Source organism: Trichosurus vulpecula, chromosome 4 (assembly GCF_011100635.1).
Source record: "Trichosurus vulpecula isolate mTriVul1 chromosome 4, mTriVul1.pri, whole genome shotgun sequence".
NCBI lineage: Eukaryota > Metazoa > Chordata > Mammalia > Diprotodontia > Phalangeridae > Trichosurus > Trichosurus vulpecula.
The window spans coordinates 269549703-269565412 of record NC_050576.1 but is presented as its reverse complement, the minus strand read 5'-3'; the positions used below and the strand labels follow the sequence as shown (position 1 = coordinate 269565412).

General features: G+C 35.3%; 1 protein-coding gene across 17 annotated transcripts in view; it reads right to left on the bottom strand.

Annotated features, from left to right (window-relative positions):
* The window catches only part of TRIP12 (thyroid hormone receptor interactor 12), a 173116-nt gene that overhangs the window by 49522 nt on the left and 107884 nt on the right, over nucleotides 1–15710 (bottom strand). For 11 of the 17 annotated variants that reach the window (XM_036754351.1, XM_036754349.1, XM_036754341.1 and 8 more), the window contains 8 exons: nucleotides 15228–15364; nucleotides 10283–10366; nucleotides 8720–8815; nucleotides 5232–5380; nucleotides 2986–3021; nucleotides 2804–2899; nucleotides 1934–2026; nucleotides 1585–1746 (listed from right to left, as the gene is read on the bottom strand). In XM_036754351.1, coding sequence (XP_036610246.1) covers nucleotides 1585–1746; nucleotides 1934–2026; nucleotides 2804–2899; nucleotides 2986–3021; nucleotides 5232–5380; nucleotides 8720–8815; nucleotides 10283–10366; nucleotides 15228–15364 — 853 coding nt within the window. The remainder of the gene's footprint in view (nucleotides 1–1584; nucleotides 1747–1933; nucleotides 2027–2803; nucleotides 2900–2985; nucleotides 3022–5231; nucleotides 5381–8719; nucleotides 8816–10282; nucleotides 10367–15227; nucleotides 15365–15710) is intronic. The other 6 variants (XM_036754354.1, XM_036754355.1, XM_036754345.1 and 3 more) reach the window with 1 other exon arrangement.

The following is a 15710-nucleotide window of genomic DNA, read 5'->3' as shown; positions in this document are numbered from 1 at the left end:
AAAAAGCTTAAATAGAATATCCTTAATTACATATACACTTGTGTTTTTTCCACTACTTATGCTGTGCACACACATATAACATATGTGCTTGTCTCCCCTATTGTAGCATAAGGTCCTGATAAGTCAGATTTACTTTGTTCTGCATATTTTTATCCCTAATCCACAGCAGTTTTCTTGGCACATGAGATATACTTGATAAATACTTGTTGTTAAAGGCAAATCAGTCATTTTTTACAAGTCTTAAAATATATTCTAAAACTAAGACTGATTACCTAATATTGCTGTTCTCTTTCATTAATAAAAATTAAAAGCTTATGCCTTAGATGAATACATCCTCAAATGGCAATCTTAAGTATTATATTAAATAAACCTGAAACTGTCAAGTTTGTTCATCTCAAATAGAATTTTAAATGTTTCTATGCTCAGTGACTAAATGCCTGAGAAACTGACCTAAGATTAAATACTTGAATTGCATGATTCACAAAATAAATATAGTCCTATATTCTCCATGTAATAGAGAGGCAAGGAAAGAACTTAGGTTGGACAGATGTTTTCTTAGATTCAAATTCAAACTAATGTTAATTTACATGTGTAAAGTCAGGCATACTGACATACTTAACACTACTATAATACTCAGCAAGCAGCTAATTTCTATGATCCTCAAATATGTCATCCCTAAAGCAACATATCATCTGCTCCTATTGAGCTCAGGACTATTATCATGATGGTTACCTGGATAAAGGGACTTTGGGTCCCAACAGAAAGGTGGCTTATAAAGCAAATATAATTATAGAAGAATTCCAACAATCTCATAAAAATGAAAAAGAATCTCCCCCTGGGTAATCAACATGCACTGAACAGGTAATGCAACATAGGCACCCATCAAAAAAAAAGTACTACAGAAGTTGACATATCATAAAAGTAAGCTATTTGACTTCAAAAACTGTTGGAAAACCTTGGATACAAAGGTGTGGATATTATATCCACTAAGTTTGTCCCCTCTTCCCTCCACAACAACAATAATAATAGCTAACTAACCTTTATGTAGGTTTACTATGAACCAGGCTCTGTGCTAAGTGCTTTACAATTATTCTCACTTGATACAACGCTACCAAGAGGTATCTACTATTATGATACCCATTTTACAGGTGAAGAAATTGAGGCTAACAAAATTAAGTGACTTGCCCAGGGTCATATAGCTAGGTAAGTATCTGAACTCAAGTTTTCCTGACTCCAGGACCAATGTTCTATCCATTGCACCACCTAGATACCACTGAGGCTGCCTTCAAAATTAATTATTGTATAAACAACTACATCCTACCATGTCAATTAATTTTTAGATGCCAAACATGTCCATTAATCTCAATGTTTACAAACAAAACCTCATGTTTGTTTTCTAAATAGTTATTTTATATTCACATTCATCTCAATTTGATGTGCAAGTCCAAAATTATGCAAAACAGGACAACACTAAAGAATATAAGATAAATATTAACTTTTTTTTAATCAAACAGGGAAGAAATACACAAATTTTAAAATATTTTTGAAGTACAGAAATATAACAAAAAACTCTTTTTCTTTTACCTGGTGCGTGAGCCTTTGGGTAAGCAAGGGGAGAGAATCTGCCACAAAGTGAAACTCATCTGGTGTGATACTCTGGCAGCAATTGGCTGCAATTGCTAAAGCATTTCTCTGGGCATTTATGCTGAAGAACTCCAGATACAGCAGGCAGTCGGCCAAACCTCCCTACAATAAAGAAAGCTGTTAGAAAGAAGAAATATTCTTTATCGATAGCAACAAAGTCCTCAAATGGTTGGGTGTTCACAATTTGAAAACACCACCCTCTACATTTCAGACAAATCAACAAATCAGAATCCACACATCAGGACACTAGAGAGGTTTAATGGTCTAACTTTCAGGGAGTCGTACTCACCGCCTGCAGAATGGCTTTGCTGTGTCTACGTGATAGCATCTCCAAGGCAGTTAAAGCCTGCTCTGCCACATCAATACACTGAATCACTTGCAGCTACAACACACAAATTATGTTAGTTAATGCTCACTTTAATGTCTAAGAAAATACATATTACATAAATAGAAATCAATTTAGAAAGCTATATTCTTAGAAGGAAACTATCATTTTTGAAAAAAAAAAAAAAAAAAAAAAGACTAAACAACCTAATTTTCCAGCCCATTCAAATTACTTGCTTCTTGCCTACTACTCTGAAAAATAAAACCTACACGGTATAATACGGAATAAAATCCAGTTATATAATAGAAAACTTAGAAAAATTTTCATATGAAACAAGGTGTCATAGCTTTCATACAAATTTGCCAGACAAATCTTTAAAAAGGGCCTTGTTTAAGTATGACAGACCAGAAATATGATCTTCCATAGACCATATGAAAGTGTCCTTCCATGAATTCACTTTATGACCTTGAACATGACCCTGTCTCAACCTTCATAGCTTCAAAATTAGTATTAAATGTCTACCAACTTCAATGGGATGTTCTTTAGATATGATGAGATTTTATGTCTATCAAAATTAGAAAAGGTACTATAAAGTGTACATCACATGTGGGATCTCACAGAATATATCCTAAATAGGCTAAGATAGTGGTATGCTGAATAGTCAAGTATTTCTGTAAGTCAATTTGAAGGGGCTTACTTAAGTAATTGTAACTACAAGCGATAAGCGCCAAAAAGAAGTCGTATTTTGATGCAGTATTTTATGGGAATCAGATTTAATTGTTTATACATTTCTCTTATACTGCTTTTCAAAAGTTGATCAAAATAAGGAATTACCTTTTCCAAAAAAACAGGAATGGCATCCACCACTACAGCAGATGATCTGGGAAGTGCTTCCATCATATAAGTTAAGGCTCGACAGGCATGGTTCATCTAAAAAAATTGAGAGAGTTTATTCCCAATGCATTATCTTTTAAACTAGAATTGAATTGTTTTAAGAAGAAATTTTGCTCACTTACAATATCAAAATTATGCTCCATCTGCAGCAGTGTTATCTGCAAAGAAAACATTTCTTTAAATCACTGAAATGTTATTAGAAAAAATACCTCAAAAAATTCTTTTTCTTCCATTTAAAATAATGAAACTTTGATGCTACCACACAGGTCAGATTGTACTAGAGCAAAACTTTTATGTCAAATACCTGGCCAGGTTTTTACAAGTTAAACTCTTTAATATCTAGATATGTTGGTTGTTCCTACTGAAATACATGGGAAAAAAAAAAACCACACACACAAATCACCAAACATTGTCCTCACAATTCATGACAGAGGAACAGTTTTTGGGCCAAGCCATTTTGTAATACATTTACTCAGAATGAAGAGGACCATGGAATCCTAGGCTTTAGAGCTGAAAGGGACCTTAGTTAGAGGCTATGTAGTACAACCCCCTCATTTTACAGATGAGGAAACTGAGGCACAGAGAAATAAAATGACTTGCCCAAGGTTGGACACGTAGTCAGTCGGAGCCAAGAGTCAAACCTAGGTTCTCTGTCTCTGTATCTCATCCTCTTTCTATACAACAACACATGCCTCCAAATTTCATAACGAATCCAATACTATTGTCCTGACCTGTCCTGTCCAACACCTTTAATTCCTGGGATTATGTTCTACGCTCTAGTTGGATACTATAGGGAACAAAATTTCAGATTTCCTTTTACGACTTTTATGACTAAGCTAGACTAGATGTCATTTCTAATACAGAAGTGTAACACACATATCATAAAGGAAAAAGGATAATGTGTAAATACACGCCTTATATTATCCATGCTATTTTAGCCTTTTGGTATGATATACTGCCTAATAATGTTTGTATTCTAAAAATCATATAACTACAGTATTAAAAAAATGCATGGTTATAAATATTAGGAACATAAGTGATAACTCAAAGGACATATTCCCGATGTAAACATTCAACATTAACATGGATAAGATAAAAAAATTTGGTTGCCTTAATATTTCTTGACACTGTCAACAAATGATTAAACATAATAGATAGAAAAACACACTTAAATTATCAACGTTTTCCCAATCTCTCATAATAAGCTAAGAATGTAGTATATCAGCACAAAGATACAGAAGAACAAGCGATCAACATGAGATGTCATAGAGAGGTGAGACAGCTAGCAAGCAGTCCAAGTTTGCACAGGAATCCCATTGTGCTGGAATGTGGGGGGGATTAAATGCCAAGCATTGAAATTAAGTTTGGATAGGCAATGGGAAGTAATCAAAGGTTTCTTCTACAGTAAAGTAGTATGATCAGACCTGTGCATTTGGAAGATAATTCCAGTAATAGTGCGAATGGAACAGAAGACCAATTAAAAGCCTATGGACACTATTCTATAGTGATGTTAATGGAAATAATTTGAGTTAGAAACAAAAGATAAAGGTAGAATCAAGAGGATATGCTGACACCTAAGGGATGTGGAATTTAAAAGAAAGTAGGAGAACGAAATTCTTATGTGATCTATCTCATAGAATCACAGACCTAAAGTTGGAGGGGCTCCCAGAAGCTATTTAATCCAACCTAACCCCTTAATATTATAGATAAGGAAATGAAGGCCGAGAGAGGTCAAGTCACTTGTCCAAGGTCATAAAAACATAAGTGGCAGAGCCGGGATTTGTACTTCAAGTACAGTCAGCCACCTACACAGATCAACTAGAGATCTCACATGTCAAGCACCACTTTGTTAGCTGGGCTATCATGTATACATGCACCTCATAATCAGAATATTCTTGCAAGGCCGAGGGAAAGCTAGCCCATCTGTCACTCCACCTAAGCACATTTTTCCCAGTTCTACTACATGTCCCATGTACCCTTTAATATCAACAAATAAAAAATTTTCGATTAGATAAACTGCCTAGTATAAAGTCAGTGTGGCATAGAGGATAGAGTTCTAAACTTGGGTTTGAATGTTATCCCTGACACATAATAGATCAGTGACCACAGGCAGGTCCCTTCAACCCCGAGCCTCAGCTTCCTGATCTGTTAACATTACCTGTTGTAGCTACTTCATCCCATGGCTGTCAGGCTCCAAGGAGATAATGTAAATAATGCACTTTGCAAACCTTAAAATACTAAATAAACTTCAACTATTATTCTAATAAACAAAATGGTAATATGTCAGAAGCTTGAACAAAGAAAAGGATATTTATGGGATAGACACAAAAACCATTTAAAAACTCCACCAGAATCCTATCATCCTTACCAAAGCTGGAACAACACTTTTTACTGGAAACCCTCCCAATGTCTCCTCATTGCCCATGACCAACAATTGACACATCTCAATCACTGCCTGAAGCTGCTGACTCTCATCAGTAGCTTGTAGTCCTTGGAGAAGCTGCTGGGCTTTAGAACCTAGAGAAGAAAAAGAACCTTGCTTTACATTTAAGGAACCATCATTCCTTGGTATTAAAAAAAAAAAAAAAAAAAGCTTGGGTGAAAGAGCACTTGTTCTTCCTCTTTTGGCTTAGACTAAAACAAAGAAAGAAACCATCTATACTATGGGTCAAAAGATGTAATTGCTCAATTCAAGAGAAGAGCATCTTTATCAACTCCATTAGCACACCTCAGCACCCAAAACGTCTTTAATGTGATCCAGGTGTTTACTAAGCTTTAATATTTTTCCACATAAGTTTTTTAAAATTCCTTCTTTTGTAGGAAAAAGAGTCAAAAAGGGAATTCTACAAATCTAGTATATATTTGACCTTAAAGGAATAAACAACTGATACTCTATTACGTTTGATTCAAATCTTGATCATTTTAATTAGATTTTCAACTAGTATTTTAAGCTTATGGAACAAAATAGGGGCTTAACTACAACTCTATTAGTGCAGAACCATGCATCAAAATATGCTATAGTGATGCCTTAGAGAAATTCAACAAGGCTCTAAAATTCCATTTGATTTCAAGTTGTAACAAAAAGGGAAATGGCAAAGTAGTTAGGACCCAGGCAGAACGAATTCGTTATGAGAGCATTATTTTGCAACGGTGAGAACCGAAAAAGCACTAAATACAGTGACAAAATGTTATCAGAGCACCTTTTTCTTTAAATTCCACTGTAAAAAAGGTATTATGAAGTCGTCTACTATGAGGCTCATTTATGCAGAAACACAGAAAACCATGTAAGTTTTAGTTAGTTGTACAATCCAAATCAAATTACAATGTACAATCGAGGTTGGTCACATTTTACCTTTTCTCACTTCCCTTCTAGAGTGTATTTTTAAAATATTAACCTTTCTATTGCAAGTGAATTTGCTCTCTCTCCTTCCTTCAACATGAAAAGCAGGAGGCCTAGTGGAGGCAGTGCTGGTCTGGGAGGTATGAGATGACAGGGCGTGACCAATGTTACAAACAAGGAAATGGAGGTCTAGAGAAAGTCAGTGTCTTGTCCAGGCCTGCTACCCTTGGTCATGAACAGCCAAGCTGGGACTCTAACCTCTGATCCTCAGATCACAGCCCTGTGCTCCCAGGAAAGACTCACGCTCCACTCCCATCTCCAACACTTTCTACAAGTCACTGACTCTCCTCAGGCTTCTATTTCCTCATCTATAAGATGAGGAGAATACGTGAAGAACTTACAATACAAGATGGATATAAGGATCAAATAAAATAAAGTGCATTATAAAATCTTAAAGTGTCTCAGTGTCAGTCGTTAGCTTCATGCTAGAATTCCAGAAGGGATCTGGAGATGCTGACTGCAACTAAGCTTAAGTAATATTCCAGAAAAGCAGTAAAGAATATGCTCATGGTGAACCTTTACTAAATGGGAATGCCCATTTATTATTGCTAACCTTTAAAAAGTCTAATGATATGCTACTGTGAGTTCCAGATAAGGTAACCCTTCACAGTAACCTTCACAGTAACATGGTGACAGTCATTGTTCCTAGAGATGGCGTGGTATCCTCCCCACCCCATGCAAATAAAAATTTTTTGACTGAGATCCCTATCACAAAACCAACTGTACATTAGGGCCTTTGGGATCAGAAGACAGCCTAGTGGTGGGTTTAGACTTACCAAGATTTAGTTTCTGATCCTGATTGATTGATTGGTGATAAAATACTGAGTTTTTTATCAGTAATGATTTTTGAAAGTCCAGGAAGATTGGCATGAAGGATAGTATTTACTCAATATTCCTTTGTAAAGATATCATTTACTTTAATGAGATTAGGAAGTGTGACCATGGAAAAAACAGTACTGCCCAACGAAAATATTTTCTAAGTAAGAATTAGAAAATGTGGTCTGCAATCCATGAGAGCTTAGACAAGTCACTCACTTTTCTGTGCCTCAGATCACTCAATACACAAATAGGGCCCACTAGAGCTTGTGCGCTAATCACAACCTGCGACAGAAACACAAGTACCACACTCCTGCCAGCAAACAGGGAGTTCCTCTGATCAGCCACATCCTGCATGTACAAGGTGCACAGGCACAAGGAATTTATACCAAAGAGCCCAGGCAGCTTCTCTCAAGTGGAAAGAGAAAAGCTCTTTAGCACCTGATCTCATTTTCCAGGCCCATCCCTGCCAACACTAGGCCTGGCATCACAGGAAGACACACTGAGAGTAGGCCTTCTTCACCATGTTTATGAAGTCCTTCTATCAGAAAATTGTTTGTTTAGGAAATGAAATTAAAAAACATACTATTAAGATACTAGGTTAGTTCTAAGGGACAATGAGAACCTCAAAGTTTCCTTGTAGATTATCTGATAATGGAGTCTGACGCCATCAGGGCTCCAGCTCCAATTTCTTTATATCAGCACAAACTGAAAACTAAAAAAACTCCAAAAATATAAACTTAAGGTTTGTCCTAATACCACACACAGCCACCCAACTCACTCACACACTCTCTCATACTCTCCCTCTCTCTCTCTGTCTCTCTCTGTCTCTCTCTCTCTCTCTCTCTCTCTCTCTCTCTCTCTCACACACACACACACAATTTTACCTTAAGAATAAATGAAACTAAAAATATTTAATAGATCACTTCATCTTTAATGCATTTTGATGTTACTTCAGAAACTGAGAAACAAGTCTCAATTTCTATAGATGTAATTGTGGATACTATTTTAACAAAACAGAAGTTCTGCTTTTAAGAGACTAACGCTAGCATTCTGTGAAAAGAATAAAATGATTTGTGGTTTACAAAGTTTTCAGCTGTAAGTTTAAGACTTAAGTAGTCCCTCATTCTGTTACAGTACAATGTAAGAACACCAATCTGGAATAAACCTAAAACATAAAATGAGCCTAGGAGATTTTTACTCTCAAGTGCCTATTTATGTCTATAACATAGAAAAAAATCTTTAAAATAGATAAACACATACAGATAAAGAACTGTAAAGCTCAAATCTGCATATAAATGCAAATGATGCATGTATGTGTATGTATACCATCAAACATATAACTTGAGTGGATCGGTTGTTTTATTGTTCCACCTATCACAAGTTCATCTGGCATAACCCAAGATATAACCGCTAGATAATAACATGATTTTAAAATATACATAAGTCCAAAAACAAAACATTAAATGTTAACTCTATCAGTTAACACTGACTTCTCACGAATAAATTGTGTTTTTAAAAAGACTAAGGCTTATGAAGACTCACTTGCATTCTTAATATTCACATTAAACTAACTAATTGAAATAACACTAAACTAATAAGGGTTTGGAGGGGAGGACTAATTTAAAACTATGGCTTACTAGCTCCACTTCCAATTGTCCTGTGGAAAAGTTGTGACATCCGAGGACCAAGAGGGCCGAACAGGTGAGGAGGAAGACCCCTAGCCTCTAATAGAGCTAAAAAACAAAACAAAACACATACACATATACACACACACAAAAAAAACAAAAAAGAACAAAACAAAAACAAAGAGAAAAGAAAATTATGAGCTGGCTTAATGCAACTGATCATACACAAAAATTTCTAACACAATTTACTTGACAATTATTGATTCGTAAATTACAGATCCTACGTTAAAACTGTCAATGCAACCTTTATACTTTAAGATCCTTGTCTTTATTTAATTTTCCCATTTTATACCAAAACATTAAAAAAAAAAAATCAAGTGTTGTCAGTGACTCAGCATTATGTTCCCAAATAGATCCTAAAGTACATTTTTCAAAATCAGTTTGATCCCCAATTTCATTTCTGTCATGTCATTTTTTAAAAGTGTAAGTCAGCAACAACATTTTTAACAAATTGGAGGAGAAATCCTCAAGTGATTTATGCATCTGATGGAATTAATAATGGCAAGTTGCATGACTCACAAAAGCTGGAGAAGTTGGTTCAAAACATTAAATTCTTTCTGGAACTCTCACAAGCTACCTAAAAACTATTTTTCAAATAACATGTTTCTTGTGAGATTAAGACTGGAAAGCTGTTATGACTCTTCTCAGAAAGGTGTGTTTTTCTGGTTGAAAAGAACCTATATTTAGAACAAGTCTCTTCTGTCAAACAGATTTAAAAGAATTTAAAAAACACTTTTTTTATAAAAAGACACCTGTAGCACTAGATTTGTTCTATTAAACTGACAGCCAAAGCAGATTTCTGAAAAGAATGAACATACTATAAAAATTAATTTAGCATATTAAACTCTTTTCTTGATTGTCTACTTCTTTCAAAAACGGTACAAATATGCTATAGTGAGCAACTAGAAAACGAATAAAACATCTAAATAAGTACATACATTGTTATACTTATATTACCGTGATATTGGCACATGAGTTTAAAACATTACAGGTTAACTTAATTGCTTTGACATTTTTCCCGTTTTTAAAAAATAAGTCATAAAAGAGTACAACTATATAGACTTGTCCCAAAAGGGAAAATTATGATCGAATAACAGGTATTCTATATTGTCAGACAAAACTGAAAGACTAAAATAAAGCACATGGTAAATAAACTACCACCACCACCACCACCACCAAAAAAATAAAAAAATCAGCCACAGAATCCTGTATTTTTCCATAAGCAGTGTAAATACCAACTATGCAAGACCTTCACTAACAATACTTTCCTAGTTCCACACTAGAAATAATAGGCAGTTGTTTCTTCTTATACTGCAAAATCCTCAAGTCTCTACAGAGAAGGACCCATTTCTCCGAAGTGTAGACACAGTTAGAAGAAACATGTTCAGACGATAAAAGTGCATAACAAATGAAGCTGTCTGAATGAATTTCAGGAACCCAAAGTTAGAACCAGAACCAACGGTTTGTGGATTTACCAGTAGTTTCTTGTAAGCCCAATAACTGTCTTGTTTTTACCTTGCAGTCTTCCCATCTCTGAATCATCTGACTCACTCTCACCAGAGGTGGTCATGCCTACAGCCCCAGCAACAGAACTAGAAGCTGGAAAGAAGAAAAAAAAAAGGGGGAGGGGGGAGGATTACTTAATCACCGTATGATTGGCTTCTCTTTAAAAAAAGTTTTAACAGATCACAAAGGATCATGGTGAGTCAGTCACTTCTCTGCCCTCAAAGCTGAGCACTGTGTCCTCTGGTGTTCAAAGGAAGAGTCAGACGTCGTAGTGTGTGTTCTACAGCGTGAGCACCAGAGCGCAGCCTTTGCAGGTCATCCGCGAGTCCCTCTCAGCTGGCCCAGAGCTGGTCTCTCTGAAACTGTTCCTGAATGAAATCTTGTCCTGGATTCGACTGCTCAAACTCAACTCAGACAAGACTGATAAGAATGGGATGATGTTATATCAGAGGACCGACCTTCCAAGGCAGCATTCAGAAATTGATATTTTGGGGAAATGCTCCTCCCAAGTGATGTGCCTTCTAGACAGTCTTTGTTCATCATACTTCCTGGACTCTAGTCCTGGTAGACAAAATGATTTCTCTATTTCCAGATTGTGAGAAGATTGCATCTTCAGGATGAAGGTATTGATACATGTATTACTACAACCTTTGACTACTAAAGCACTATTTGGAAATAGCAAATGTCCACCTCAATGCTTACACTAACACAAAAGCTCCTCTACTCAAGAAAATCCTAAAACCACAAATGCCAATCTGGCAACCAATTCAGTGTAACACCCAATAAAGCTTCAAATTTATTATGAAACGTAGCAGGAGGGGACCTACACTTACAGAACTAGTTGCTTAGTTTTCCTCACATCCTCTGCTTGAAAATAAAATCCAGTCCTTTGTACCTGGCCTACCTCAGATCACATATCATCCAGCACACCTGAAGCCACACGCCTGAATTGCTTTCAAGCTTAGTTCTAAAATTAGCATGTATATCCACTAGGAAGAATGTTGCTAGTATTCTTTAAAAAAGAAAAGCACATAAAATGTAAATAGTGAAGGTAAATTTTTTAAAAGACAAAATATGGGAACATCAAAATACAAGATCCAAATTATTTTCATGTTTTCTTAATCCAAAACCAAATATTTCATTATCAGAATTAAAGTCTTGCCCATGTTATAAAAATATATGCCTTAGAATTAAATGCTAATGCAAGAATATGAAATGACTAAGCAGAATCTCATTTCAGCAAAGAAAATGAAGCCTAGTACAAAGTACAAGCACATAAAGAAAGGCCACTTATAGCTGGCAATATAAAATCTTAAAAACCAACATGCAAGAATGCTATTCCTGATATTATACATAGGTGCGCGCACACGCATGCCTACCATTTAAGACTTCTCAAAAATTCAGTTTCTAGATCCTTTGACTCTTAATGTATGATCATCAATAGTAATGATTATGGAAAATTAAACGTACTAATATAATTATTGATAAGGAGAGGAGTAGAATGATTAGACGAACTAAATCAAGAAAGAACTGAGAAAAATGTCCTATAACTTCTAACCTCAGTGCCCAAGGCAATTTTCTAAGACTGCAACTTACAGTGTTATTGTCAACAATCTAAAGCCCCCACCCCAAACCCCCACCTTCCAAAAAGCACTTTTTATATTACTTGTAAGAATGTTTCAACTGCATCAGAGATAAATTTAAAACCATATTGTAATGGAGTACACCAGTATTTTTAAATCCATAACAACAGATAAGAAGCCATGCTGTGAGTGGAAGTTATGACCAGAGGAATGGAAATTCTACCCAATTCCACAACTTTAAAAGCTTATGAATAAAGTATACTTATAGTTATGTATTAAGTGCTTTCCTTTTCAAATGTTCCATCTTTTGGTAAAGATATCTGAAGAAGTTTCTTCTCTGCAGTTATTGGCCCATATGTTTAGATCCTCTATACTTATGATAGGCCAGCGGTTGGGGAGAGATTGTGTCCCTTTATAAACTTGCCAATATGCATTAAAAATGCTTTAAACTTAGGTAGATCCAACTGATTTTGAGGAAGCCTTCGAAATGTTATCAGGATAAGGGAAGAGAGAAGCATCTATTGCTGCCTACCTCCTGAATATTTTGGCTGAAATAAGAGATTAGAGGGAGAAGAGTTTATCTAGCTAGGTGTGAGTACAGAAATTTCCTAGGTGATAATTTAAAAATGCTATTAAAGCAGCAATGGAAGTTGGTCAAAGTTTGGTTGAGCTCTAGCCTCTTATTCTTTACTAATTCTGTTCTCCCTACCTGTGGTGAACAGATTTTTATGGTATCATATAGACACATTATTAATAAATTCTCAAAAGGCATATGCATAAGAAGTGCACAAACTGTTAAAATTTGTTACATGAAATATATTTAAAGAACTTAAAGTCTTCAACCTTTAACTGTTAGCTAGTGAAAAAAGAGACAGAAAGATATAATAAATATCAAATATTTCTTTACTTTTAACCACACATTAGGAACAAAGCAACTAAAGCAAGCTGGAGGTGCAAAAACCCAATTCACTTTTTTTCTTGCCATAAGAAGTATACATATAGACACACACATATATGTATGCACACACACATGTGTTCATATATACACATGTGCATACACATGTGTATGCACAAATATATGTGTTGTGTCTCTTTAACAGATACAAAACATTGCAAATTTCCTAGTATTCTTGCTATTTTTTTTTTAATTTTAGGATTTCATAATAGAGTAACACAGAGTTTACTAGTTCACACCCTGGATACCTGAGTATAGTTCTAATGTCTACAGGAACCCCATAAAAGTTGGAAGACACTTTGGAAGCACTGTGAATATGTCCCTGAATAAGTACCCTGAATGGATGCTAGTGGTGGTCTGGGAGGGAAACAAAAAGGGCTATCTTAAATTAAACATGCGTCATATCAAACCACCAGGCAGAATCAAAGACTCAACCTAACCTCAATCTGACTCAAATTCTTAGAGCAGCAGTTTTGAAATCCCTCAAATTTTCATTCAAACATGACCATAATTATCTGGCAACCTAATAATAGACACTGAACAAGAAAGGACCTAGACAGTTCTCTAGTTTGTGGCTAACTGGAAAAAAGAAGCAGGGAACTCCAAATATTTATATTTACAAGATATAATATGGAGCCATTACATTTACCAAAGAAGTTGAAATCATTTTAAGTACCAGTAAGACACAGTGTAATTAAAGGCTAGTGGGAAGAAAGTCATCTTTTGGATAATAACAAAACAAAGCAAAACGGGAGAAATTAGCTATTAAAACGGAGGAGGAGGGAGTTTTTACACAGAAAAATCTGAACGACCACTTATTATAGAAATTCCAAAATAAATGGAAAAATTGAAAAAGCTATTCTACAAAATGTAAACTGCCATAATTTGCCACTTTTACATCATACTTACAAAAGTCAAAGATATCACCCATTTGACAAATTGGGTAAACTAAGACACAGATATTTGATAACTTGTCCATTTTGCCTATATTACCAAAGTTAAGGGAGAATTATTTCTATTAGTCTCCATTATAAAGCAAACAAATCTACACTAGCTCTACAATAATCATCTACAGATTCATCCATATCTGCAAATACAATATTAAAAAATGTCATCTTTCACTACTTACAATAAATGTAGTCTTTGGAAAAGTATGTATGCAGTAATTAACCAAATACAGTAGGACCCTCTGTGTGAGAATATGGCTAATACCAACCTTAAAACTGTCATATTTTAGGGGACATGATTTAGCTTGCATTATGTCAAAAACACACACAATGATGTATTCTAATAGAATTAGAATTTGAATAAAATTAACTGGCTTTCTGTAAGGATCTTCTTGCTTCCATCTTCAGGCTTGAAACTCAAAAGGCCTAAACTAGTCCTCTATTAGGTTGAGATGGATGGAATATGTGTAAAAAACATCTCTATTAGTGGAGATGTGTTTATAAAATATACACTGGCCAACAAAGTTACTAATAACTTTATATATTCAAATGGTCATGAAGTTTGGGGGTAGAAACAGCTTTGTAAAAAAGTAAGAATATGCTAGGAGTCAATTAATATAGGAAATATTAGGGCATGAATGTTTCTGAGAAAATACTTAGCAAAAATGTTGTTCATTTCACAATGCAAAATCTGTCAGTGCTATATAAACAGCATCAAGACTACACTGAAACGCAACAGGCAAATGTTTATACATAAAAAATAAAAATTCACCCTTTATTATTGACTCCTTTTTGTGAATTCCTAGAGCTAAAGTTACCAAAGCATACTGCTAGTGTTGAGTCACACATTTTATACAAAATAAATTCTCAAAGTCTACCAGGAAGCAAAGATTTCAGGGATTGTTCACTATTGCATTAACTCTATAAAAGCTAATGAAAATGATAACAATTGTACTGATTTCATAACTGATATATTGTGCTTTGAAATCTGGAAAAGAAAATTTCAATTTTAAGTTACTTTCATTAATGGGCATTGAGGTGCATATGAAAAATATTTATAATGCAGTATCTAGAAAAAAAGTTGCATGCATATATATATATATATATATATACACACACACATACAGAGAGAGAGAGAGAGAGAGAGAGAGAGAGAGAGAGAGAGAACATTCCTCCTCCCCCACCAAAAAAAAAAAAAAACTCCATCAGTTTCACTAATATGGTCTTGATTTAGACTTAAATTCTTAAGTGTTAGATGACAAGTATCCCCACTCCATCTTTTAACCTAATCTTTGCATATAATTAGTACACACGTAAACAATTTTTAATGGCACGTGATTGAAGTTTTAATGCTAAAATGACAGAAAACAAATACCCTGAACTATTCCCCTTAAGTGCCCACCTGTCTTCCACCCTGCATTTCGTGTGGCATGGCAGAGACGATGCAGGCCCACAGCTGTCATGCCTACCTGCAGCTCCTTGTGGAGGGTCATCTGTGCGCGCAGCTGATGAGTTAACTCCGTCCTGGTTGCTGTCAGGGTCCGCCATCTTCTCCTGTCGGCGAGCTTCAGCCGCTCCTCTTTTGCCCAGGCCAGAGCCTCGCCGACTAGAGGGACAAATGCCGCCATATGCACCATTATCAGTTAGGCAAAGCAATCAAAAAAGAACTGTATTCTAGGAAACATAGCACAAACTCACACTGTAAAAATAGGAAGGCCAGAGTAATAGAATCTGGAATCTATTTTAGATATCATCTAGTCCAACTCTACAATTTTCTTAAGAAAGGAAGCTGAAGGCCAGGAAAATTAGGTGACTTACCCAAGATCATGGAAACAAGCAGCCAAACTCAGAAACTGAACTTAGGGCTTGAGAGCAAATCAAAGGTTCTTTTTACTAAAGATGCCTTTTTAATTTTTTTTTGCTTTAAACTATGGAATATTTAATAGGCATAT